This window comes from Alexandromys fortis, unplaced genomic scaffold, assembly GCF_014885135.2.
Source record: "Alexandromys fortis isolate MF-2015 unplaced genomic scaffold, M_Fortis_MF-2015_v1.1 scaffold_35, whole genome shotgun sequence".
In the NCBI taxonomy this organism is placed as follows: Eukaryota; Metazoa; Chordata; class Mammalia; order Rodentia; family Cricetidae; genus Alexandromys; species Alexandromys fortis.
The window spans coordinates 7,538,912-7,566,826 of record NW_026067913.1 but is presented as its reverse complement, the minus strand read 5'-3'; the positions used below and the strand labels follow the sequence as shown (position 1 = coordinate 7,566,826).

General features: G+C 47.6%; 1 protein-coding gene across 1 annotated transcript; it reads right to left on the bottom strand.

Moving 5' to 3' along the window:
- Positions 1-8: 8 nt before the first annotated feature.
- On the bottom strand, positions 9-27,725 carry Egln3 (egl-9 family hypoxia inducible factor 3). Its single transcript, XM_050138846.1, is given in 5 exon segments — positions 9-1,500; positions 2,621-2,694; positions 4,955-5,091; positions 6,533-6,652; positions 27,000-27,725. Coding segments are annotated over 5 exon segments (1,059 nt in total). The 5' UTR covers positions 27,711-27,725; the 3' UTR covers positions 9-1,483.
- Positions 27,726-27,915: the final 190 nt, after the last annotated feature.

Below are 27,915 nucleotides of genomic sequence, written 5' to 3'. Positions count from 1 at the left end.
TCAAACCATTACAGAGGAGGCCGAGTTTATTGAACACATGTTTACTAAGCCCTTGCTATATGCCAGGCATTGGGCCAGGTGCTGGGAGTATGGTGCATTGATCAAACACGTACAAAGTCCCTGTCTTCGTTGTTCTTAACACTCTAGATGCCATAGGCTACAAGACAATAGACATAATAAATAAGGAAATGACATCGTAAGTTAGAAGGTGAAAAATACTAAATAAAATAAAACAGAGCCATGGTGGGAAGAAATGGCAGTTCTTTCTTGACACTTTCCAAAATGATCAAAGGAAAAATACCAGCTTCTTTCTTGGAAAGTCTGTATATCTGAACACGATGAAACAAAACATTTCTGGGTCTGTGATGCTCATGGGATTCTAGCAAGAAATTACAGAGATCTGAGAGATGGGGAGGTTGAAGCAAAAAGTAGGACAGATAACTTTTACAAAACAGGTGCTTGATGCGGAGTTCTGGAGGAAGCAGCATCCACAAGTCTGGCCACACTACCAACCAGTGGCTCTCAAGGTTCAAGACGGCTAAAGAACGGTTGGCGGGGCAGACAACTTGGCAGAACTCTAACGGCTTTGAGATCTTTTTATTTCCAATCTCTCTCAAGAATACAGCACACTGTTCTTCGTTGTTGCTAAGGGGTAGCCTGCGCTTCCGCTTCCGATCACATCTTCCTTTTCGACCTGTTCACTGCATACATGGGCATTGGGTAGCGCTAGGCTTTGCTCTGTCTGCCCAGACAGTGGGCAGAAGAAGCTAATGCTGAATTACCAGGAAGTTTTTCTGTCCTTTGATTTAACTTCCAATTTTAATGCCAGAAAAACAACCCAAACTACATGGCCAGTTTTATTCTCTGCATAATTAGGTTCTCCAAGTAAGAAGTAAAACTAACGGAGTTGTCATCTTCAACAAGAAAGTCCAGGTTGTAGGACCAGGAAGAAGGGGTTCCACCGTGGGATGCTTATAAATTGATCACGATGACAGCAGCTCTTTCTAGAGGTAATAATGTCATTGGATTGTTGTAACTGTCCAGTCTCGGGCTAACATCTGGAAATTGCTGAGATGATATGTTTCTCTGTTTCTTGCTGCTAAGGTTTCAAGGGTGCCTCTTTGTGGCGTCTGTCACCAATGTGTTTTGCAATCCTCCTCCTTTCAAATCAGGAAATATACATAAAGTGCAAATAAGAGTCACTCTGGGGTTTCCTGGGTCTCCTCTCAGCAGCCGGATCCCCAAACCTATCCGTTAGACCGCTGGCCAATGAGGACATTTCTAGAGTTAGCTCATGAGTTCATCCGGCAAAGGGTGTCTGAAGGTCAACTCAGTCCTGGCAAGAAAACACGAAGTACCACAAACAAGACAGGGATGTGAGTGATGAGGCAGTAGGGGATTTTACAGACTCTTTGGTTCTGGATTCTTAACGTTTCAGGAACCATTACTAAGTGAACGAGGCCAGCGGACTTCACAGCCACTGTCAGTCTTCAGTTTTCCCTGGGGTGGTGGCAAGAGAGAAAAGGAGAAGAAAAAGAGAGAGATTAGAAAGTCAATTTGATGAATTATGTCACCAAGTCTCTCTCTCTCTCCCTCTCTATCCTCTCTCTCTCTCTCTCTCTCTCACACACACACACACACACACACATACACACACACACACACATACTCTCACATACACCCATACACAGACACATATACACTCCCTCTCTTAGACACACACACACTTATGCACACACTCCTCTCACACAGACACACACACACTTAAGCACACACTCCTCTATTAAACAGTGTCCCATTTTATAAGCAGATTGAGATTCCCGACAGAACTTTGAAAAGGTGTCTTCCTTGGCATTTGATAGGTATCTCTACACCTACGGGTGAGGTAAAGTTATACCCGTGTCTCTATGAGAACATACTTTTATTTGTCCTGTCAGTGCAGAAGACTGCACCCGGGACATTCCGTGTGTTTGACAGGCCCTCTCCTCTGAGCTGCATCTCCAGGTCTTACTGTAAGACATCTTAGGCATGCAGTCACTAGCAAGGAGGATAGAGGTGCAACATTTCCTGCATTCAGAGGGTCAGGCATTTACCTTTTCCATAAACCAACCCGGCAGAATTACTACTCTCGTACAACGTTTTGGGGAGGCAGTCCATGGGGGAGTCAGAGACATGGTCTTAGTAGAGGGATCAGGCTGACCTCACACTCACGCTCCGCCCATCTCGGCCTCTGAAGTGCTCAGCTTAGTGCCACCAAGTCTGAGAAGCGTGTTTTATAAATACGGGATGGAGGTGTTAGGAATGATGTTGTCACAACAGTCTGGCAAGAGCCTGCTTTCATATATGTATTTATATTTTAGACCGAGTCAAATCCCGTATCAATGTAAATTAGCTATTGAAGCTAGGATTTATTATATTTTCTGTATAAATGCTAAATTCATCCACAAAATTTGATATTGCGAGGGGAAATGACCCCCACATTTCCTTCTGGTTTTTTTTTAAGAGCATGAAGGCCAATGTTTCAGATATCATTATATATGAAGCTAAGCTACAACTGAGATTAAACAGCGTATTGCAAAATAGAGAAAAACAAAGTCATAGAAAATGATCAGATACATACTAGTTAAATTTCTGAATTTCTTTTTGGCTTCTGCTCTTTCTTCAGCATCAAAGTACCAGACAGTCATGGCGTACCTGTGAAAGACAAGCCCATGTTATTAGAAAACACCAAAGTCTTCAAACTTACTTTGTGATGCTCGCATTAAAACCAATTGTAAAACCACCCCTTATCAGAAGTCTGCTCCTATTTTAACTTCAAATCATTTCCTCTGGGTTCAATCCTACATAAATGTCATATAGCGCATGGGTTCCGGGCACATGCCAGGCGCTGGGAATTTAATGATGCTATCACTATTTACCCCTAGGCTCTGAGTCCCCAGTGGGCGATAGTACAGGAAGGATGCCATGGGAAAGTGCAGTTTGCACAGGAAGGACTGGAGGAGAGAGGCTCAAGACCTGGGAAGGGACCAGAGCAGGGGAGGTCACATCTGAGTGGAGCTTTCACAAGTCACAGATTCTTTCCAACACGAGGCCTGCTCTCTTTAGTCTTAGACCCTGGTAAACGGTAGAGTTCACTACTGACTCCGTCACGCTTTCCACCATCCCTGGCTTTGTCCTATCCACGGGACACACTGTAATTGGAGCCATCTCACGCTTGGACTTTTAAAACGTTGACTTTTATATTTATTCTTAGTCATAAAATTTCCATTAAGATTTCCAGCAAAAATCCCAAGGGCTTCTAATCACTTCTGCTGATATTTTTCCTCTGAAGTTGGTCACAATGGGACTGGGAAATAAGAGAACCCTGCCACAAAACAGGGTCCAGTTATTGAGCCCCACAAAACAAGCCAAAGTGGATTTCAGCGGAAAGAACTAGTGGCCTGTTTGTGCAGAGCACGCTACACTGTGACCAAACCTGTGTCTCTGGGCTCGGATTGGAGAGTCTAGAGGGCTGTGTCTATGGCACAGCTAAGCTTGTTAAGGTTTAGCGCTGTGCTTCTACAAGGTTCTCTTCCCTACCTCGCTGCTACTCCCAGACAAGCCCCACCCTGCAGAGCTCTATGCTCTCCTGGCCCACAGAGCTTGGAGGTAGATAAGGGAGAACTGGAGGTAGAAGTAAACATAAGGTTTTTTTTTTTTTTTTTTTTTTTTTTTTTGGTTTTTCGAGACAGGGTTTCTCTGTGGTTTTGGAGCCTGTCCTGGAACTAGCTCTTGTAGACCAGGCTGGTCTCGAACTCACAGAGATCCGCCTGCCTCTGCCTCCCGAGTGCTGGGATTAAAGGCGTGCGCCACCACCGCCCGGCTAAACATAAGTATTTTTATCAGAGCTTCCTAGATTAAGATTAGATAATTCTAAAATATTCAGTGACTCTAAAAACCAGTATGTCAATGTGCCAAGGAGGAGAAGAGGAAGGAAGGGAGGGAGAGAGGGAGAGAGAGGGAGGGAGGGAGGGAGGGAGGGAGGGAGGAAGGAAGGAAGGAAGGAAGGAAGGAAGGAAGGAAGGAAGGAAGGAAGGAAGGAAGGAAAGATTTTAAACATTCAGTTGTAGGTCTGGGGCTGTCGCTCAGTTCTCAGAGTGCTTGCACAGGGCGCATAATGCCCTAGCCCCACAAAAACCACGCGCAATGGCACATGCCTATAATCTCAGCACTCAGGAGGTAGAGGCAGGAGGATCAGAAACGCAAGGTCATTTTCTGCTACAGAGTGAGTTTCAGGTCATCCTGGCATGAGACCTTGTCTCAAAAATGGATGAATGGATGAACGGATGGCGCAAGCAGGACTAAAAAAAATCCAATTGTTATGACACAGATAATGTTATCCCGGGCAAACAGAAAGAGTGAAAAGGAAATGAATTCAGAACAAATGATTCTTTCCTTTCCCAAGGTTCTTTCTTGGCTCAAACTGACAAACCAAGTTCAATCGAAGAAGCAGAACTTTTGATGGCCAGGGCTAGTTCAGCGTTAGGCTTTGTTGCTGCCGTTTGGCCCTCGCTGTTTCCGAGCCTAGGTCTCACTTTGCTCGCGTTGTCCTGAACTCTCCATCCTCCTGCCTAAACTTCTGACTGCTGGTATTACAAGAGTGTGCCCAAGCAACTTTTTTTTTTTCTTAAGCGGATGGAGGAAGGGACAGAAGGAAAGGGAAAGGTATCTAAGGAACGGAGACCAGTATGCACAACTCACAGAAAATAAGTTAATAGTTATTTGTAAATGGCTATGTTTGTAGATTACTGAATCCTAAAGAGCCCCTTCCATTTCTATCACTCCAAACAGGCTTACCCATCAGTTTTGGAGTGTGACCAGTACTTCCTAGTATGGGACATAAATTCTAAGAGTTCTCAGGGAACTGGGGGTTCACACACGCTCTGGAAGAAGAACTGTGGCCCCTGACTCTTACCTGGTTGCATAGGAGGGCTGGACTTCGTGTGGGTTCCTGCGGTCCGACCAGAAGAAAAGGAGTCTGTCAAAAATGGGCTCCACATCTGCTACGAACGATTTCCCTTCTGGAAATATCCGCAGAACCCCTCCATGTAACTGAAAGCCAAGAAGAGGAATGGTTATTTCCTGTTCTCACAGGAAGTGTACCAGCAAGATTACGTTCGCACTATCAAAGAGAAACACCTCGTCTACCTCACTTTAAGTGGGTTCTGCCCCCCCCCCAATATTTACTCCTCTCATACTTTACAGTTAATCTTATCTCAGACTTAGCTACACCAGCTCCTTATTCACTTCAGCCCAGCATCTCACACAGCCATGACGGCCACAGCACTGAACAGCGGACGGTCAGAGGGCCTCACACAAAAAAACTGTCCGTGTCAGGATGCTTCAACCCCCAAAAAGCAAACAAACAAATCCTAAACAATTTCATAGCGCCGTCAAATACCGAGTCTAAGCGCTCATCACAGGCAGCTGCCCTTGCACTAACACTGTATAGTGCTCCTCTGACTTCTTCAAATGCCATCTGACCTCCTTGGCTGGACCGCTCCCTAGATCTCACACCACACCGTCTACGCTTTTTTGGACACCTGACACTCTCGTCACCTGCTTTTCCTTTTTCACACGAACAACCAACTGCCCTCCTGGAACAGGCTTCGGAGTAGAAATCAGACTTCACACATCATGTTTCTACACTACACCCTCCAACACTGGCAGAAGATCAAATATTCGCTGATTTCGTTCTTCCTTGTTTATTATTATTATTATAACTCTGCACACCATAGCATCCCCAAAGATACTTTTAAGCCCTAAAGGAACTCTTCCAGTCTTATTACCAAATACGAGAGAGTCATTGTTACAGACGTTACCACAGCTGAGCCTGCACTAACGAACAGCAAACACATACACAGAATTCCAGTCTAAACAAGCTTCAAAGTCCTCTGGTTTCCCAGACTCCCAAATCACTCTTAACTTTCAGAGAGTATTCAAGGGGCAGGCCACGCTACACCAACTTCACATCTCAATCCATTCCCTCTCTACCATCTACCATTCAAAAATAAGCCACACAACCTCTGCCATTCACAAGCTATGACAAATGGCTCCCTGTGGGACACATCATCCCGAGAAAGAGGACAATGTGGGCGTCCGTGTCAGGGACAGCCTGGTACCCCACTCTGTGTTTCTGTGGCGCTCTCTCAGTGTTGCTGCTGGGAGGTGTACATTATATGCTGAGCTGAGAACCACGTTAAACTCTGCACCCCAGTATTAAATTACCTCCCTCATTAACCCTTGACCTTCACAATCACCCTCCCCCCCCACCAAATTAACTTTATAGCCACTGTCCTTATCTCATCAGCTTTGGTACTAATTCCACAAGTAGGGGAAAGGTAAAAAATAAAACAGTGGGGACGGACTATTAGAAACTCTAACCTGAATATTTTCATCTAACTGGAAGTGGCATGCTCCTCTCAGGACAGCCCTGTCTGCACTCTGATGGCATATATAACCCACTCCAACCCTCCACATTATTCCACAGTACCTTGGCATCCCAGTTCTTGTTCAGGTAGTAGATACAGGTGATACAGCGGCCATCGCCATTGGGGTTGTCCACATGGCGGACATAACCTGTTCCATTTCCTGGATAGCAAGCCACCATTGCCTGTGGAGACATTGCAAGCATACTGCTTTTTAAAAAAAAAGTTTAAATAGCCTCATCGTACAGCAGACGTATAGAGTACATAACTTTGGATTACTGTCGGAACATAAAATTAGCACGAGGCAGCCTTTGGTATGAAGGCTTATCAGGCAGGCTGTGCCTTAGGACGAGGTGCAGGGCAAGCGCGCTTTAGAACATCGAGAACCTTCTAGAGACACGCATCTACGTCATCCACAAGACGCTCGCCTTCCTCTAGCAGTTTTTGAAAACACAGGTTCCAGGTCCCCGTCCAAGCCCCACAAGATCAGCATCCCGAGATGAGAGAGGCCGGCATAGTGCACACGTGGATGCAATGTCAGGACTCAAGCTGGAGCAAGAAGGTGGGAAGTGGGAGGGGCCTGGCTTACACGGGAGACCTCTAAGAAGAAGTAAAGAAGAGGCTGGGGAGCGAGGGGAAAGATAAAAGAAAGAACCTCTGGTGTGCAGCTTAGGAACTGTGCTCAGTTAGCAGCGCCCTGAACTGTAGAACCATGCTTGTTTTCTTGCAAAGAGATTACACCTAATTCTAAAGGGAGTAAAGGGGTCAGGTGGGAAGCTAGGCCTTAATCACTCAACACCAATAACACAGGGAGACGTCTTTGAGGGAGGAAAAATAAATACATGTATTAAGTATATTCCTTAATTCTTATGTTCTTTTTTTCTGTTGTTAAAGATTTATTTATTTATTTATTTGAATATTCTATTTGCATGTATGCCTTTATGCCAGAAGGGGGCATCAGATGCCACTATAGATAGCTGTGAGCCACAATGTGGTTGCTGGGAATTGAACTCAGGACCTCTGGAAGAGCAGCCAGTGTTTTAACCACTGAGCCATCTCTCTAGCCCCCTCTTATGTTCTTCTTGATGATTATCAATCCAGGCCATAATCTGAGGTCCTCTTCCTTGGTCTAAGCGCTACCTCCACACTCACAAGCTGAAAGAAGAAAGTAGAAAGCCACGTAGAAAAAATCCTGAGAATTATAATTACAGACTTATATACTTTAGTTTCACGATGGAAATATAATGGAGATGGGGAAGAAATAAAATATAAAACATATTATCATTGCAAGACAGCACTATAATTTAAAAATATTTTATAGGGATTTGGGATATCTAAGGAAAATATTGGAGCTGGTAATATAAATGAGGGCCAAAAACTTTTCCCTATCTTGTTTACCAGTGTGATCTTAGCGTCTAAGGAGTTCCCGACACACAGACGTTGCCCGCTGAAAATTGACAAGTATATCAACGAACTTATGAATGGTTCTTTGTTGAAGCCCGATCCCGTGCTACCTAGATACATAGCTCTTTCTTCTGTTTTGAAAATCTACCTTCAGACATACTTGGGGGGTCTGGTTTAATAGTCCCTGATATTTAATTTAATTGATGAAGTGAAGGCAAGGTCACTTCATGAGTAAGAGGACGGACTAGCCGAGTACAACCTCAAACTAAGCCAACAAAGGTTCAACGAGTGAGCTGTTTCCCAACTGAGCCCGAAAACACAGAGCCAAGCTGGGCCTCACACACATTGCAAGCTAGCGAGTGAGTAGTGGCCTGCTTTACAAGGAACTTGAAGTTTAGATCAGAGGATATCCCACACTTTACTTCTCTGCACATCTAGCAATCCCACAGCTTGCTTGCAAGTGTCACTGTGGTGTCATGTGCAGAGCTGAAGTTAGTCTGTTGGCCTGGGCATCTCCCTGAAAGTGGGATTTGGAGGTGACTGTAATAAGGATTTGACAAATGATGGCACCACCAGAGAGATGGTGGTTTGAGGAAAAGTGATTGGGAGCAGACAGAACGACCTGGCTGGAGAGGAAGAGACAAATGAAGTCACCCAGAGCACACAGGGAATTACTATGTGTTCAGGCACCTGTCAGGTGTGTAGGGGCCAACACTGAAAGTCGTTTAGGCACAGTTACTTGCTGATTTCCCCGCCATCCCAGTCTCTCCCTACTGAGTGAACCTTAAAAAAGAAAAAAAGGCAGGAAAGAAAAGAGAGAAAGAGAGAGAGAAAAAGAAAAGAGAAAAGAAAAGAAAAGCAAGCTGCCTTCAGCCGGTCCTATAGCATCATATTCCACAACAGCTCTGCTCCCAGGAGAGGTCAGGGGTCTGGATGCCTGCCATCTACTTCATCTGCAATCCACTGTGTAAGCCCGGGCTCCTTCCTGGGCTGAGGAGCACAGGTTACATGGTTTATACAGATTGTCCATTTGGCAGGATGGAGGATCACCCTGGAGATAGGTCTCCGAGCAAGTCTGGGATGGACTTCATAGATTAGTTAACTCGGGTGGGGAGACTGTCCTAAGAACCAGGCTAAACTAAAGAGGAGCTGAGCATCAGCATCCCCCTGTCTCTGCTTCCTGCCTGGGGCTGTAATGTGACCAGCTACTTCCTGCCACAATGGACTATGCCCTGGGACTTGAGACAAACTAAATCCTCCCTTCCTTGAGTGGCTTTGTCAGGCGTTTTCACAGCGATGAGATAAGTGATTAACACAGTCCTCCAGTGTCCAAGAAGAGCAAAGGCTCGATCTAAGTTCACCACCCAGAGGAACAACAGTGTCTTCTAGAGCATCAAGAAGCACGAACCCGCTTTAGAACATCAGCTTGAAATAAAAGCAGGAAATAATGACAGTTCCCATGAACACATCCTCCACTAATTGTTTCAGGTATGGAACATACAAAGAGAATGTGCTGGCACAATCCCTTGAGGACTTACCACTAGGACACCCCTTTAACCGTGAGCATCCATGTGTTTAAGGGAAGGAAGAGATCATTTTTCTGGCCAGAGTGAAATTCACCCTCTCTCTGGTTCCAGAAACCATGTGAATCACGTTTGAAACAATGGAAGGAAACCACAGGGAGCTCAAAGGTCCCGCCGCAACCTTGCTAACCAATTGTACCACTGAGGTTTCTGGCTGAGAGCCAGAGGAGACAGGAGACGGGTTTTGGCTCGGACGCATTCCCAACTGTCTACAGGTCCTTGCCAGGATCTCCAATCATGAAGCTAAGGATGTGCTGAGAGGCAAACCTCAGTGACGGGTCATCAAGTCTGTGCCAATTTGTGTGCAGGGCAGTAACGGGCTCCGGAAACTAATGGGTTTATCGGATCTGTTATCTAAGCCTCATCAAGTCTGTAGAAGGATCTAGAGTGCCAAACGGAGGGAAACGCTCCAACACTTTATTGTTTTATGGGAACTGAGCTGGAGCCGTTTAATGATTATCAACACTGACGTTCACCAGGAAGGCATCTTATTTATTATAGGCTTTTTATTGGCAAAAACTTCCTGGCCTGACCAATATTTGAAATCCATGGCAGTTTTATAGTAAGCACATCAGTCTCCCTTCGGTGGCAGTCACTGTCACCTTGTTCTAGTCCTGGGTTTGCAGATGAATCAACACGCCCTCTGATTCCACACACTGTCTCATGCATCCTTGTTCCCTGCACTGGCCCCCTGCACAAAACCCCCATCCCCAGAGGCCTCTCCACAGCTCTGTTGCAACAGGAAATGAGAGGAACGAACCAGGTGTTCCGAGCTGGCTCCGCACCAGAGATATGTGCTTCAGACACCTCCATGGTCACGTTCAAGCAAAGAAGAAGAGAACAAACACAGAAAAACTAGAGCAGAATCCAAGTATAAAATCTGCTTTACAAATGCCGATAGCAGAAAGGAAAATCATGCCTGTGTGAGGGCCGAGGGAGAACTTTAAAAACAAACAAGGAACCAAGTTCAGAGGTCACGCCTTGGATTTCCACTCCAAGGCCCCAACTGGCTGCTGGAAAGCTTGAACCGCAGCCTGTCTGTAGACACGGTCCAGGTCCAGCATTCTAACCTTCTAACCGGCACCAACCGCCTCACTGCCCGACTGTGCAGCAATAGTGGTCGTTTTCAGATCACTAGCAGATTACAGAAAACTTAGCATTTCCCAAGAGAGCATACTGCAGACGGCACTGTGTGTGTGTGTGTGTGTGTTTGTGTGTGTGTATGTGTGTGTGTGTGTGTGTGTGCAGCCAAGCAGTCAAGCCACACCCAGCATGCATGACTGCGGAGGTTTGATGCCCAGCCCCTCGAAAAGAAAACAAAAGAAGTCAAGGCGTGTGGTTTGTGAAAATGTAGTTGATTGTTCAGGACTTCGGAGTCAGATTCCTCAGTATATCTTGAGCTTTACAAAATGCAAAATGGTGTTTTATAAAAATTTTTAAAAATTGATCAGTTCATGTTTAAAATTTATCATTGGTGTATACATACTGTTTCCGATTAGTCAAGAAGCCTGACGTGGTATCTCACACCTGTTACCCCGTTCCTAGGGAGGCTGAAGCAGGAGGATCCCGCGTTTTTGATCAGTTTGGACAACCTTAAAAACAAAATGCCAATCCAAGAGGGGCAGAACTTTAAAGACGTTGACTCAACAGGCTTTAAAGTTTCAGCTACTAGCAAATTTGACCTCTTGATTGCTACACAGAAATATTAGAAAACGTTTTAAAAATTTGTTTTTTTTTTAATTCTTCTCTCTGGGGGATTTGATATTATTGTTTAGTTATGTGTACATGGGGGTGACGAATTGCGGAAAACAGGAGGCATTGGATGCCACTGAAGCTGGAGTTTCCAGCTGTGAGCAGCTGGACCTGGGTGCGAGGAATCAAATGCAGGTCCACCGCGAGAGCTACACACCTGTAAGCCCTGAATCACTTTTCTGGCCCTAGGGTTTGTTCAATTAAGAGTGGTTTTTGTTAAGGAGACCCTGTCTGAAAGAAGGAGAGGGAGGAGAAGAGAAGGGCAGGGTAGCAATGTGGGGAGAGAGAAGGAACAGATCCTGCGCACAGAATTCTGGGAATGCAGCACAGCCTAGATAGAAAGAGGGTCACCAGTACGTCAGCTAACTCATCTGTAAAAATGGGTTTGAGCAGACTGAAGTAGATAACCCAAGTCAAATGCATCGCGGAAGATCTGGGATTGCTTCCGTTGGTATCGAGGACAACGGAGGCCTTTTCCCTCTTTCCCTCTCTACCCTAAGGCACAGCCACACGGAGAACTCCAAGTGTCAAGAGTCAGGAGAAAACACAGGAGAGCACACACCTTCGTCAGCCTGGAACAAAGCCCAGTGGGAGGAAGTCACAGCTGGGTTCTCTGGCTTGAAGCGGTCTCGTTGGTATTCAGGTGGCAAGAGCCTAGGTACCCTGTGGCAGCAATGTTTGTGGGGTCTGAGGGTGGCGGAATGGAAGTCAGTACTTGGGGAGAATGCTTTGGAGTGGTTTATGCTCAGCACATATTTTAACTCACACAATGAATGTGATCAGTGAACAGCCAGTTACCTTTGGAACACTTCGTGCATTGCACAGGTAAAGGCACCTGCTTGGGCAGGGCCCATAAGGTGACACACAGAGGTGGGGAAGGGTAACGAGTGAGTGCACCAGGGGCCCACAGGGTCTACCAACAGCTCTGAGCTGGAATCGCTCCCATTTAAAAAAGGAAAATTAAAATATCTAGATATCCAAATGCCTTATGCAAGCATCCAAACACAAAGACCAGAGTGAAGGCGAGGAAAAACAAACCAACAAACTAGAAGAGACGGAGTCTTTTGTAAGTTTCGTTCTTAAATGTATTTTTTTTTTAAAGTTAAAGACAGCTGAAGCCAGCATGTCAAATTACGTTCTCTATTTGGCTCTGACAATGAGTAGAACTCCAAATATCCGTGGCAAATTAAATGCAGAGGCATAAAAAAGCTGACGGGAACTGCGGCTTTAGCCCCCAGTCCCCTCTCCTCCATCACGGCTTTGTGTGCTTCAAGGAGACCAAGAGTAAGTTCCTACAACATACATGGCTCAAGACTGCTTCACGGACCGATGAGATGACACTGTGGGAAAAGGCACCTGCCACCAAGCCAGGCTACCCAAGCTCTATCCTGGGGACACATGTGGAGAATGGAGAGATGGAACTCTCAAGGCACGCCATGGCATGAATGTGCCCAAACATGGGGGGGGGACGCAAAGACTTCTTCAAAAGATGCCAACAGTCATGCAAAACCTTTTCGAAGTTCAAGAAAAGGTCACCAGCATAAAGTCCACAAGAGCTGCCAACTGAGCCAGCATGAAACTCAGCAAAAACCAAGGTCTGGGTGGATGAAGAAACAGGATTGAAAGTGTTTTCATTTTTTTGTTTGTTTTTAGTATTTTTAGCATTGGGTGTTTTTTTTTAATTTTTTAAAATATTTATTTATTTATTTGTTATGTATACAATAGTCTATCTGTGTGTATGCCTGCAGGCCAGAAGAGGGCACCAGACCTTATTACAGATGGTTGTGAGCCACCATGTGGTTGCTGGGAATTGAACTCAGGACCTTTGGAAGAGCAGGCAATGCTCTTAACCAAGCCATTTCTCCAGCTCCTGGAGGGTGGGGTTTTAAACTTGTTTATTTACTATCATGTGGAGTGTGTGCTGGGTGGGGAACAGACCTGTGTCCACACATGCCATTCCCTGTACCCCCACTCCCAGACCAGATGACAACCTGTGGGGAATTGTTTCTCTCCTTCCACTACGTGGGTTCTCAAGGACTGAGCCCAGATGGCCAGGTTGGCGGCAGCAAGCTCCTTTTCCAGGTGAGCCATCTCACTGGCCCAGCTTTAGAATTTTTAACAGATCTATTCTAACCACCCAGCATGGTAAAGAAAGGAGCTATAGGTAACTCAAGCACTTAGAGAACAAAGGTAGGCAAAGGTTCCCGCTGTCCTGAGTTGTCTTAGCATCTTGCTTGTTATCTGTATCAATGGTTAAGAACAAGCCCTTCTATTTCCAGGGTCCGGGTGCCTCTGGTTAGAGACCAATGTGACAGAATGGAAGGAGCGGAGAAAAGGAAGTGTGGTTTTGGTGGGCACTAGCGTGGTTCCATCTCCCCCACTTTTCCTTCCCAAAGTGTCAAGATGACAGAGCCCAGAGCATGCCAGGTTTCTAATCCTTTCAACCAACCCCGAATCCCTCCTGTTCCCCCACTGGTCTAGCTTCACGTGGAAAACGACACCTGCCTTCCTCACTGGCTCCACGTTCACACCAACGCTGATGCCTTTCCCTGAACCCACACACCCAGGGTACTGTGCTACACATTAACCTCGCCACCAGGGCAGCGTGATGGCGTGCGTGCCCTTCCACCTGAATTGCACAACCAAGAAGGAACTTGAGCACTTCTGCAAACGGGATTTATAAATGGCGGCGGAGTGGGTTTGCCTGTCCTTCCTGTTCTGGATCGGGCAGAGAGCTCACCGGGCTTCCAGGGCATACCAATAAACACCAGAGATTATGCAGGAGATAACCTTCTACTTAGTTGTTCTGAGATGCTGATGATAGAGCCCCAGGTACCAGGTCCCGGAGTCTTCTGAGATCCTTATGTTAAGGAATGGGCTCCCATCCCACACCCTGAGAGGAAGCGTTGAGGTGAGCACATCCACATCCACAACACACATACGCCCACAAGTCTGCACAAAAGCACAAAAGACCACAGGACTGTAAAAATCCAACAGTATTCGGTCAAGATTCCAGTCCAGAGGGTCCCCAAGATATGCACAAAGTTTTGAGCGAGTCACTCCCCTGCCCCCAGAAGTCAGTAAAACTCTCAGAAGGCCAGGACTTTAAGAGACGATTGTCATTCCTTTCTGGGTTGCAGCTAATTCCTTGGCTTGAAGGGGATTCAGCTAAGTCCTGCAATTAGGCGCAGTAAACAGGCCTGGCAACATCCACACATCGAAGCAGGCTGCTTGGGTTTGGGAAAGCGGCCCTTCCCGTGGAGGCCTGGCTCCAGGCCAGCTGAGAGATGACTGAGTGACAGGGCTACGTGCGCTTCGTGAGGGTGGCAGCCAGCCCACACCCAAGCACACCGCCAGGCAGCCAGAGGAGGGAACAGACTCTGGGGAGCCCTGGCTCCTCCCCCATCGTGCCCTAGCCACCAGAGAAAGGCTTGCGGCAGGGGCTTCCTCCTTGACAATGACAAAATCAGCCAGTCTAGCAGGCTGGAGGACAGTCGGACAGGGCAGGCCGTTAACCATTTCCTTCCCAAGGCCTTTGCCCACTTCCAGGTGGCACTCCTACAGGACCTGTTTCACCGCCCGGCTCCTGGGAAGGTGAGCAGAAGCTGTGTCTCAGTCACGCGGCTCACACGCTCGCTCGCGGAGGGAGTCATTAACCCTGGTTATCCTATGTACCTAGAAGCTACCACGTATCCCTGGAGAACAAATACTTTAGTCATCCTGCAGGCAACGCGCGGGTGGGGGATGGGGAGCGGGACTCGCAGCGTTTAACTTCCTTAACACGAGAAAACAGACTTATCGGAAAAATCAAACGTAGCACCCCAGAGACCACACACAATAAGGGAACCTGTGACGGCTGATTGCCCAGAAAATTGTGTGTGGGCCTCTTTACGCTTTTGTCTTAAATTAATTCCAACATACGTGAAGGGATTCATGGTGATTTAAATGCAACCTGTAAGAAAAGACTTTATTAATAGATAACATAGAAAAGCACGAACAAAAATGTCCTGGAAAAAAAAAACACACTTTGAAGCAAAGTGTGTTTTACTAGACAGAAGAGACCTCCATTCACATTTCCGTGCTTAGGAAAATGCATTTGCTAAAGTGAAAGAAACCACACTCCGCTCCAAAAGGCACGGGAGTCAGGAAACTCAGGCTCACACTCAGCTACTGCCCAGCTGGTCGGCCTGAGCTCTCACGGTGTCCCTGCCAGCAATGGGTTCTAAGCGCTGCAGCATTCTCGTGTGAACCCATCAGGAGGGCACTCCTCCTCACAGAAGAAGAAATGGGGGCACACAGGAGTTTAGTGATTTGTATTTGAACTGGGTCAGTCTGGCTGAAGACAGTGAAGCTGAAATTCAAATCCGAACAAGAACCCTCTCGAAGGTGAAAGACTAACCAGCTGGTCTCCAGACTTTTGGAGGTAACTAACGTCTTCAGTTCTATATAAAGTACAGCTGTCCCGCAGGATCTCGGTACCCCAAAGTCCTCCATATAAAATGGTGGGCTTTTCGCGTATGGACTACCCAAACCTTCCCATACACCCGCTAGGTCGTAAATGCTATGCAAACAGCTGACAAACTATGGCTTAGGAAATGGCAAAAAGATCAAGATATGTTAAGTGCAGGACCAATCTCTCCCCAATATGTACTACCCAGATGACTGAATCTAAAGATACAGAGGAGCCAACTGTATTCATTTCACCCTTTTCCATAGAGATAGATGATAGGTCAATAGATCAATCGATAGATAGTCAGATAGTCACAAGAGGCCACAACCAAACGATAAAAAAAATTTTTTTTACAAAAGATACCAAGGAATGAGTGTGCTTGAAGTTGTCTGTGAACTGCAAGCTGAAGATAGAGTCCAAGGCAAAGGAAATTTCCTTAAATCTTGTAGCAAAACAACACTGGTCAAGCTGTTGTCTTGTGCCACCCTTACAGCAGAGCCAACCTCACCATCAGGTCACTGCTGCCCCGCAGCCTCTTCCACACCAGTCACACACGCGCGCGCGCGCGCGCGCGCACACACACACACACACACACACACGCACGCACACGCGCGCCTCCAGTCCAAATGCTCCAGCGCCCATCCTAGCCCAGAGCCAGTCCACAGCCTGTGTCCTTCCACGTTCTGGGATGCTGAGGCCTTCTTTCTAGCACCTTCCTTTCTCAGGTCATGTCAGTACAAGCTATGGGTCCCAGACTGGCTTCAGAGTCAGATGATAAATGGTCTATCCAGAAAAAAAAATAAATTTAAAGGAAATACAAAAGTTCATTTTCCCCTGGTAAGAAAACAAGAAACACCCAGTAGAAGAATCCCAGGGAAGAGATCAATTTTCCCTCCTCAGGCACAAAGCTAGTTGGGGAGACAGTTGAACTCTGCCACTGGTGCATTAATTAGAATTCACGAGATGCAGGACAGCTAGGGTCACGTTAATTAGAATTCACCCGATGCAGACTGCTGGCTTAAAGAAGGGCAGGCATCCAGAAGATCTTCCACTGGGGTAGAAGTGGGGGGGGGGCTTTTCAGAGAGATGGACAGCCAGAGGATCTGTGGCCGGGCAGGGGTGGGGAGCAGAAAGGAGGAAAGATGCCTCCACAGCTTTGGGGAGAGAGGGAGGTAGAGATAAGTGTGCCCGGCTCCACATGGAGCAGTTAATTCAGTTGTCCGGAAGCTCCTCGGAGTCGACTCCGGGCCCCATCTGACAAGAGTAGGGAACGGTCAGGTGTGACCCCACACACTTGTACTTAGCAGAAGCATGAGGTGCAGAGCCACAAGTTCAAGGCCAACCTGGGCTTCATAGCAAGACCTGTCTTAAAACTTAAAACAACAAAACCCCAAACAAACGTGAGAACTGAGAGTCAGAGACACTGCAGGGAGGTGCTGGATCTTTCAAAGCGAGGTAGGTGAGCCTGCATTCCAAAGCACGGTCGTCTTCCCACCATTCAACACCGCTTCCAAAATACAAGGAAAAATGTTTTTCTGAAATAGGTGCTAGTGTTTCTAGAGGGTCCAGGAGTGAAACTGCCTACCTTCAGTTCCAAGATAAGCAACGAAGAAGCAGGCTATGGGGGGGGGGGGGGGGCCAAGTCTGTAATCTTAGCCCTTTGGAAGTGGAGAGGATCCGGAGTTCAATGGCAGCCTCCCTAGCTAACAGTGAGTTCAAGGCAGCCTAGGCAACTGGACTGTCTCCAAACAAACAAAACAAAACAAGACCAAAAAGAAAAGAAAAAAAAACAATTAAAGAAGGATTCTCAGTTCTTCGGAATTACCAAACACAGTCTCCAACCCCCAAATGGAAAAATCGAGGACATCCTTACCTAAGCAGGAAGAAGCAAAATGGCAGCCACACCCTGCTTTCTACTGAATCATACCTTCGATCCCAGGCAAGAGATTTCAGGGCAGAGAGTCCCAAACTTTGGCTTTCTCCCGCCGTCTATAGCTAGAGGACCAGGGACTCCAGGCTCCGAGTGGTGTCCAAAGTTGGAATATATGGATGTTCATTTTTTGGAGACTCAACTGCTTGCAAGTCACAATTTTCAGACTTTCAATCATCAGCGTGACCATGAATCTTTCTTCTCGCTCGCTCTCCTAACCTGTGCTCACTAAGACTGGCTTCCCCTTGACTCACTAGAAAAGGAAGAAGTCAGCAGCTGGAAAATGGAGTTTATTGGCCCAAATAATAGAAAAGTTAAAGGCGTGTGAGGCATGGTTGTACCTCCAAAAATCTCACAAGTAAATTAAAAATGCTTGGTCCCTATCGGCTTCAGCAACAAACCAATCCGTGAGCATTCCGTCAACTGAACTCTAACTTTCTTGCTAACAGGGGGACCAGGAAAATACCAACACCATACCTCATGAACCTCCCATGGTAGCGCTCAAACTTCTGCATGTCAGGGAGTCACCCAGAGAGGGAGGCATTTCTGATTCAGGAGGTTTACAGAAACCCAAGAATGTGTGCTTAGAGCCAAGGGTGCTACCAGCCCTGAATTCCTGAGAGCCACGACTATTCTGTGTCAGAACCGTGAGTGTGTTAAGGCCTCGTTCTAAGTGTGCAAAGGTGAAACGCAGCCAGCGGTGCACTAGTTAGGGAGCCTGGGTAGAGAGCAGGAAGTGAGAGGGCTCCCAGAGTATTTCTGCAAGGGTTTGCTCTGTCAGGTCCCACAGCAGGCAGGAAGCACCCAGTTGTTTCTTTCCAGCAAAGGCTCTGCTTTGAGGACGGCTGTCGTGCCAGGCTGGGGTCTGCCTCTAGGAACAAGTGGATTGGCCTCAGGAATCAACTATTTTCCTTTTCGGTGGGAAATCTAGTCTCCACTTTCATCTAACTCCTTATACTCTTGGAAGGAGATGTAATATCGTACCTGTCCTACAGATGCAGAGAATGGGCTCAGAGAATATAGACTTGCCCAAGAGCCCAATAAGATGAAATCAAGTGTAAGGTTTCCATTCTCGTGTCTAATAACAGGTAACACCCAAGTTTAATTTAAAATGTACACATTAATACCTAACTCACTCATAAAGGAGTGCGAGATGTTCTTAGAGGCTGCCTTGCCAGGGGCTGAGCTAGGACCAGAACTTGAGGAATCTAAGTTTCAGGTCTGGGTGACTCGCGTGTCTGAGGCAGATCTGTGGAGAAGCGGCCAGGTTCTAGGTGTGGCAAAGAATTTCCCAATGAGAGAAAATAATTTATAAAGCTAAGGTTCTCCTTTGGAATGGCCCCGCATCGCTTGTCCAATGAAAGACTGTGGTACAAACCCCTTTTACTCCTAACAAATATATGTGCTTCTTCCTCTCCTCCTCCTCCTTTTTTTAAGACACTCTGACATTCATTGAATTCAAAATTCCTTTCAAAGATGAAATGAAGCCAACCACCTAGAATCTTAAGAAAATATATACACAAAGTGCAGAGGCCTCTGAATTCAGAGACTTCTAAATTGAAGGGAGGCAGAACAAGCAACCAAATAAACATCCTGGGGCAATCTAGACTGTGCCACCTGTTGACTTACAGGGGACAGAGAACTGGCTTCCTAAGACAGGCACTACATGGCATGGGGGGGGCTGAAGAGTAGGCTAGGGGGCCATGCCTGGCAAATCCCTTCCTAGCATGTCAGGGTGCACGAAGAAGGCAGTGGGGGGGGGGGGAGAAGAAGTGTGAAAGGGTCAGACGAGGTCAGAAAGAAAGACCCGTTCTGACTCAGCAAGAAGTCCAAAGGGTGGTGACAGTGGACAATAGGGAGGGAATAGCACCAGCGACTACCACGCTTCTAAAAAACGGAGACACGATTAGTGGGGGCCTGCACAACCAGATTCTAGCCAAAGCAGGGAAGGGGGGGGGGTTACGAAGAAGCTGAGAACCCAAGGCAGCTGATTTTCTTCCTTAAAGATGTCTACTAAAGAAAGAAAATTCCAGTTGAAAAGGAAGCCACAAAACTTGAGGATCCACAGTGAAAGTGGGAAACAAATCAAGTACAACGGGCCCAGTTTTGATCCCCGATCTTGTGCGTGCCTCCTGCCTGCGTGGTTGAAAGGAATCCATTCAATCCACTCAAATTATTCCATAAAACAGCGTAAACATGAAAGGCACGTTTTTGTTTATGTATTTTTTTTAAAAGCTCATCTAACTGCCGAGAGGGGAAGGGTTGGTTTCGCACGCAGTCACTGATGATGAAGATGTATAGAAGGCAGGTACCTGGATGCCGTCTTTGCTGTTCACTAGTGAATACCAGGGGCGAGCTTAGGGCGATACGCAAACTACACCTCCAAGCAGCATCCTGAAACCCTTCAAGTTCTCCATTAAAACCAGCCCTGGATTGTAGTGGCACTCGGGGCTGAGTGTCTCATTGTCTTCCAACTGGCATAAAATCAAGAATCCTGTCATGTCCTTTAATTATACACATGGGGGGGGGGAGGCTATTTCTGTTTCAATGAGAATGATGCACTGTTTTGGTTAGTTTTCTTGTTGGGGCGACCAAATACCCGACAAGAAGCAACTGAACATAGGCAGTGTTCATGTTGGGTTAAAACCTGAGGGGAAGCAGTCCAGCTTGGCCAGGGAAGGAAGAAGGCATGCGTGTGAGGCTGCTGCTCCACTGCCTGCAGCCAGGAAGCTGGGAGCACACAGCAGATGAGGCTGGGCTACCAGCTCCCAAGAGCCTCCTCCAGTGGCCCACAGTGACCCACTACCTCCAGCCAGGCTCCCGTTTGCGAGGGCTCTACAGATCTGCAAAGCCGGGCTGCTCAGGGCCAGGTGCTCACACCTGCACATTCGGAGGGGGGCGGTCAGGTGCTCACACCTGCACATTTGGAGGGGGGCAGTCCGCCAAGCCACAGCACGCATTCACTGTAAAACTCGGGTAACGTTACCAACGTGCCTTCTAAAGAACCAAAAACTGGCTTGACTTAAAACAAGGATGCCTCAACACCGTTCTGAGCATAGGGAACCTTGGGCAAGGGGCCAAATAAATCCCACTTTAAAACCTGAGAGGCTACATTTTACAGGATAGCACGGGGGGGTCGGGTAAGGCTGGGATCGGGGGTAAAAGAGGGGCACAGAAGGGACTCCCAGCTTACCAGAACTAGGGGCAGAAACTCATCCACACCTCGGTATCACAAGAGGAGGCAAAGTGAAGCAAACGCGGCACTGGCTTCGCACAGAAATAACTGAGAGAAAGGGGGCACGAATCCTATGTATAATTAACTGAGCTCAGTGATCTTACTTGGCAAGCACCCACGGAGCCGCGAATCCAAGCCCAAATCAATGGTTCCTGGCCATCTGCCAAAGATGAATTCTTTAGTCTGGCATCATAAAATGATCTGTCTGTTGTATTTGCAATTCCAGCGCTTCTGGATTCAGCCACCCACTGGGCAGGCACCCCTGGCAGATGCCCAGCAGAACACATCAGAGCTATCATTACCGTCAGAACATGTGCATTTGACAAACACCAGAGAGAAGTGACACGTATCTCACACACCAGGGTTAGTCAATGGCCACAAAGTCCTGCTACAAGGGAATCATCCAATCTGTGGCTAAAAGAACTAAAACAAAAACCCAAAAAAAACCCCAACAGCCTTGTCCACAGTACTAACTTGTCTTAGTTAGGCCCTTTGGTCTTCGATAGGCCCGAGTCAAATGTCTTTTGTTTACCCAGCACCAGAGAATTCAGCCAAGAGCAGAGCTGCCGAGCTGACCAAGCCTTCCGAGCCTTGTCCTAGAGGACACATCCTACCAAGGGGCTTCAAGATGCTCGCCAGACAGCTCTGCTCAGGGCAAGTCTTCAGGCCTCATGGCAGTGTCTCCCATATATGGTGTGCTCACAGGATACCTTTCTGGGATGCAAAGCTAACATCGTTATTATGAAAAACTAGTTTTCCTAACCAGTGTTGGGAATCTGAGAGAATGTGCAAATTTCGCTTAAGCAGCCAGAAAGAGGAACGGCTCCTGACATCCAAGAGCCAGTTACAGAGATAAACAACATAATTCTGCCTTACAGGGGATTATCGTTTTCAAATAAAATACTGAATTCATGTGGTAGAATTCACCAGCTAGCCCTGGGCCACATGACCCAGCCCCAACCAGCTAAGGCCTCTCTGTGAGGCACCTGTTCCCCTAAGCCCCTTGTCAAGGAGCTGCTCAAGGTGTCCTTCCTCGCCTAGAAGAAAACTTTCTTGCTCAATCAGAGGCCAGACACACACACACACAGACACACAGACACACACACACACACACATCCACTAGGGGCTAGAGAGATGGCACAGCTGTTAAGAGCATATACTGCTCAAGCAGAGGACCAGAGATCAGTTTCCATCACCCACATAAGACAGCTTACAACTACCTGTAATCCAACTCCAGGAGATAATGGCACCCCTGACCTACAGGCTACCTGCACACACCCACACACAGATATGCACACACACACACATAATTAAAAATAATAAAAATATTTTGAAACATCTCACTGGGTAGCACTGGCTATTCTGGAACTCACTCTGTAGGCTGGGCTGGCCTTAAATTCACAGAGAACCACCCACCTCTGCCTCGGATAACAGTCCAAAGAAAACAAGACTAAAGAATGCAAGGGTGGGCTTTCCAATCAGAAAAACAGACTAAAGATGTTCAGGGTGACATCAGTTACACTTGTGCTGACTGCTACATCCGCGCTCACCTTAGTCCTTGGGCTTTCTAAGTACTCCACTCCTCTTCCGCCTACCCATTCACAGTAAGGCCTGCCACAGAGCAACCAGACACCAGCTACCCTCTGGAGAAAACACTAACCCGATGCCCACTGATTTCTAGCTCGGTCACGAGCAGGGAAGACTCCTGAGTAGCCACACGGCGTGCTTCTTTGTAGACCATGAATGCTCGCTCCCTCACCGACAACAGGCTTCCCTCTCACTGAGGCTGTGTTGTAGAAATGATCTCCTGAAACAGTTGAAGGTAACTGTAGAGATGCCACAGACAAACCTCTGCTAAGAATCACGCCTGCCGTGGGCTCTGGCAATCACATTCGTGATACACGCTTCGACAGGCTTCCGTCGCCCCAACCAGGGCTCACGGGGCCCCAAAGTTAGCTAAGGCAAAGACAAGCAGGCTTTCTCCAGGGCAATGGAAACTTGAATTCTAGGCTGGTGTTCAAGCCTCCGTCCATCTTGGCCTAAAGCGGCCATTGTAAGGCATAACCTTACACCATATGTGTACAACAGCAGCAAACGCTGGACTGGAAGGAGAGAGGGGAAGAAACACCGAGCACAAGCAGAGAAGGGAAAAGAAAGGCCTTGAAGCTCAGCGAGCGAGCGAGCACAGCTGGATATGAGGGTCCATGTTCATGGCCCCAGTCCTCTGAGACTCCTGATTGCATTTCCTGTGCTTGTGTGCTGAGAGATATCTGATCGGCACAGTACCTCATCCCATGTTTGCTTAGAGTCACTTCCAGCTAGGATGAGTTCCATCCACTAAGTAACGGGCGGGTGTTCTGGACGCTACCAGAAGGGTGGGCCAAACAGCTGCTCCAGGACGGGGAGCAAGCCCACCACCGCGCGCTGTACTTTCTCTGATTCATTGACTTCCTGCTGCTTCATCGGCCCTCTGCATCGTCTCCAGGGAAGGGCTAGCCTGTCTGCACACAGTACAAACCCTGTCACCACCACGGTCCACAGATGCTCTCGTCAGGGTCCTGATAAGCGCCCTAGCAATACTTCCCTAAAAACAGCACTGGAAAATCTAACCCGGAACTTCATCCCTTCAAAGGCATTAGACTGATCCACTTCATTCAACGTGTGTGTGTGTGTGTGTGTGTGTGTGTGTGTGTGTGTGTGTGTGTTATAGACTAAGACATAGTTAACTATGAACTAGACTATTCTATAGTTCGCCTGTATTTAGGAGTGTAAGCTGGCTCACACGGGTCCTGCACAGAAACCCACAGACACACATGCACATTTGGGGCGTTAAATGGAAAAGCCTGATGGTTAAGAACACAGACTCAGTCAGACGAATCTGGTCTAGAATCTCACACCTCACTCAGAGCCTTTAAACAAGGACAAAGACTAGAAATTCTAGGAATTTTACATGGATTATAAAGTCTTTTCTCCCAAAGTCTTTGTGTTATTATTATTTTACACTGGATAAGACCTAAGCGACTTCTCAAAAGCCACAGGCTTAGCAATGCCAAGCCTCATTCCCGAACTCTTTCGGAAATTGCCTCTTGCCCTCACTGGGAGAAGCCCTGGGTCTATTATTTAGGTGCTCAGTTCCTCCTTTAGGACCCCTGCGGAGAAGAGTAAGTAAGGTCAGCACATTAGCTCAGTGCTGAGAAGGGGGCCGGGCAGCGCACACTGCTCGGTAAAAGGTATTTATTATTGCTAGTGTTTCCAGCTCTGGTGCTTCAGGCAAAGGGACATTCGGTTCTATAAATTACACGTTCTCTGGAAAACAGCCATTTGCAAGCTCTAGGCAGCCAAAGAAAAGGGAGCAAATTATATGCAGTATTTATCTTGGATGTGGTCTAGATCTCCAGGAGGGAGCAACAGATAACCCATGCTTGCTGGAAGCAATGACCACACTTGAGGTTAGGGGGCGCCATGCCACGCTCCTGGGCACAACGGGGGATCTGCTTTCCCCAGGGGAACTCCAAACCCCACTTTGCTTCAACAAAGGAAAAGCAGACAAATTCTAACCAATAACAACTTTTACTTTTGACAAGGAAAGTTACCACCTAACAGTTCTCCCACAGTTTTAATTTTAGGTCCAGTAAATACTCTGGTTTATTCCCAATATTTTTGCAATTCCACTCACATTATTCAATGACCTTTACAAGTCCAGTTTAAAAAAAAAAACGTAATGAGCATGTACGCACCCATAAGCACAATGCATAGAAATTTAAAGTGCACTTTAGAGAAAAAAAAAAAGGCTGCTAAAACTGCCTGGTGGAAGTTCATATTAGCCGATCTATATTTGTATATGTTAGAAATTCCCTCAATCAAAAGCTATAAATAAGTTTAAGATCTGTACAAATTCTCTCTATGGAAAAAAAAATCCCCTGAAACTATAAGCAGGAAACTAGGTCTGTCTATATCAGTACTGTGGGAAGCTGTGCAGAATGAGGACAGGGAGGGAGAAAAGGCAAGGAAGGAAGAAAACAGGCCAACTGAAAGGAAGCAGTGTGGCTCTATAGACAGGATGTTCTTACAATGTATCACCAGTGAACTCAGAGTAAGGGGCTGGAGGCTGCTGTCATACAGAAGTAAATCAAAGTGCTCCAGTTTAAAAAAAAAAAAAAAAAAAACGAAAACAGCTACACTGATTGTTAAGCTTGGGTTTTGCTTGTTTGGTGTTTTTGTTGTTTTTTGTTTTGGTTTTGGTTCTAATTAGCCAGGGAATAAGCCAATGTAGAGGTGGACTTTCTACAGGGTGTGGATGAAGCTCTGTGCCAGGAACAGAGGAGAGAGCTGGAATCTGGGTAAGGAAAGGCGCCTCTTCAGGGGGGTAAGACCGGTTCCCTTTTCAAGGCAGCTGACAAGAGACTTTGTCCGCCCAGGAGAGAACCTGGGATTGAAAAGTCCACCGAGCCTGCCACCTTACCCTGGGTGACTAAGGTTTTTTGTTTTGTTTTCATTCCCTTTGAATTAAACTCTAGCTCGGGATCTCTGTCATCCATTAAGTCAAAGTAATATAAATTTTGAACTCTATTCGTGACATGACTTATCAATTAATTTCAGTCTCCCTCAGAGGAGGGGAATTTATTCCTAAACCACCGAGGGAAAATTCTTTAACAGCCAAGTTTGTTAGAAACTTTACCTAACTTGATAAAGAGCCGTTTGTCCTTTCAGGTTAAAGCTCCAAGTGTCTCCCCGATACTGAGGCTAACCCCAGGGTTATCAGCAAGGTTATTTAGGGCAGAAACAATACTGATCAAAACACAGATGACCTTCGAGTCTGCCACCAAACTCACGGAAGAAGAAAAAAACACACTCACTCTACCGTCATGCTTCAACAGAGTCCTCCTAACTCCAAACTACTCCCAAATCAAACTAAAATGTAGACGCCAAAACTTTCCTAAGATTCACTTTGGGTCCAAGCGTCCACGAGGACACTTGTCCGGCAGTCAGGCCGGTCACATCCTCCTAGCTTGATGGCAGTTCTCAGCTCCCCACGCTACTCATCCAGCTCAGCCCTTCACCTCCAGACATTCCTAGTGGAATGCTTGCTTTGTAATAAGAATACTCTTTCCAGTTTGGGAGACAAATAAGACTACAATAGTTTATCCCAAGACCAGACCTATACTGGGAATCCTCACGTTTATTATCAAAGAGTGGCGCGGAGGCTCATGGTCCCTCGGTTGCTAGTGGGCTCTGCCTCGCTGGACTTGACAAGTTTCAATGATTCTGAGAGTCTCTTGACCAGACAGCAATGTCAGGACAAATCACTCTGAATTGCTCCTGGAAAGAGGGTCTGACTAGTGTTAAAGGAAGAAGAGGCCAAAGTAGCCAAGACCGACCGAAAGCAACGGGTGTGCACCGTCTCAGCCCTTCCACCTCCCATTGGCCTGCCTTCCAATCTCTACCTGGAAACACGTTTCCAACATAAATCATCACCACCCACCACACCATAGCCGGCTCTGTGAAGAGAAACAAGGTTTCTACCTAGAGCTACTTCACCACTCTCCTCCAAGGTCCTTATCAGGTTGTTCGAGTGGACTTTGCCATGAGTTTATAGGAAAAGAAAGGCGACAGCGTAGGGCTCGGCACCAGGTGAGACTTTTCAGTTGGGTCGATGGGTCTAAGAGAATCCTGGGCGCCAGGGGTCAAAGGCTGCAGGCAGAAGTGGCGTCTTAACTGCTTCACACATCCAACTCTTCCCCCCCAGCCTACCAGACTCTACAAGCCAACTCACACAAGGCAAAAAGTGCACTTGCCTCTAATAGGGTTAAGAGTGAAGGGCAATGCCGGGTTGGCTTTAAAGCAGGCACTTCGGATCATGGACATGTGTGTTGCAGTGTTTGGGATATCTTTCCCTCCACAAGCCAGTTGTCCTGCGGTCATCACCAAAACCAGAGCAATTCTTTCAGAGTCGGCAGAAGCTCATCATCACGACACACCTGAGCCCCTTAACGTGGACTTTTGCTTAAGGAGGTGGGCCGGGAGGTGGAGGGGACGCGAGGGAGCAGACAAGGCAAACTGACTTCTTGGTTATAAACCAAAGTTCGCTGCAACCCAGTGAAGGAGGCACAAAACTCCGAAGGAAGGTTTCCCGTCCCCGGCAGCAGTAGCTGCGGCTGGGCGCCCGCACGCATCCTACCTTGGACCTCTCCTTGACATAGTATTTGCCCAGCCGGCTCCCGCAGTACAGGACCAGCCTGTCGATGAGGGACAGGAGGAAGTTGATGGCCTCGCAGCCCTCCTCATTGCCCCCGATCCACGTGATCTGGTCGCCCCGCAGGTGCCGCTTGGAGACGCCGGCGCGCGGCCCCGCCAGCTGGCCGTCACGCAGGGCCCCGTTGTAGTGCAGCTGCTTGACTCGCTCCAGCACGCAGTCGCCCACCACCTCGCCTAGGAAGTTGTCCAGGTAGCAGAAGCCGACCTCGTGCAGACAGGGCACGATGTACTCCAAGGCGATCTTCTCCAGATCCAGCCTCATAATGTGTCCCAGAGGCATCTTGCCTGCAGAGCCGACGCGGGGGACCCCCACGGTGCACGCGCCAAGGGCTTGAGCTTGACCTGCTCGAGCTTACAGCCGGGAGGCGGAGAGCCGGGCCCGGGGCTCACCCACCTGCGGCGGCCACGGTCCCCGAGCCACTTTAGCTCCAGGGGCAGGGAAAGTTGCTCGCAACTCTGGGAAGAAGGGAGTCCCGCTCCAAGACCGGCAGGAGCAGTGTGCGGCTCCGCCACCCAGCGCCGGACTAGCCCAGTGAGAAGTCAGAGGGCCCCTTTTGGCGATGCAAAGGCACCGCCGCGGCGGCCGCAGCCAAGGGAGGAACAAGAAGAGGCCCCGCCTTGACCTTAACGTCATGGTCCCGCCCCCGGCCCAGCCCTCCTCCGAGCCCTTCCTCCTGAACTGGTGCTGCGGAGTGTGGGGCGAGTCCTTCACTAACCTGTGTGTGACCCAAGAAAGGGCTGGAATTTTTTTAAATGCTCTCGATTTACATATTATTTTGCATAAAATCTCCTAACAAATTTGAAAATCTGGGTCCCAGGTCTGAGATGTACGTGAACTT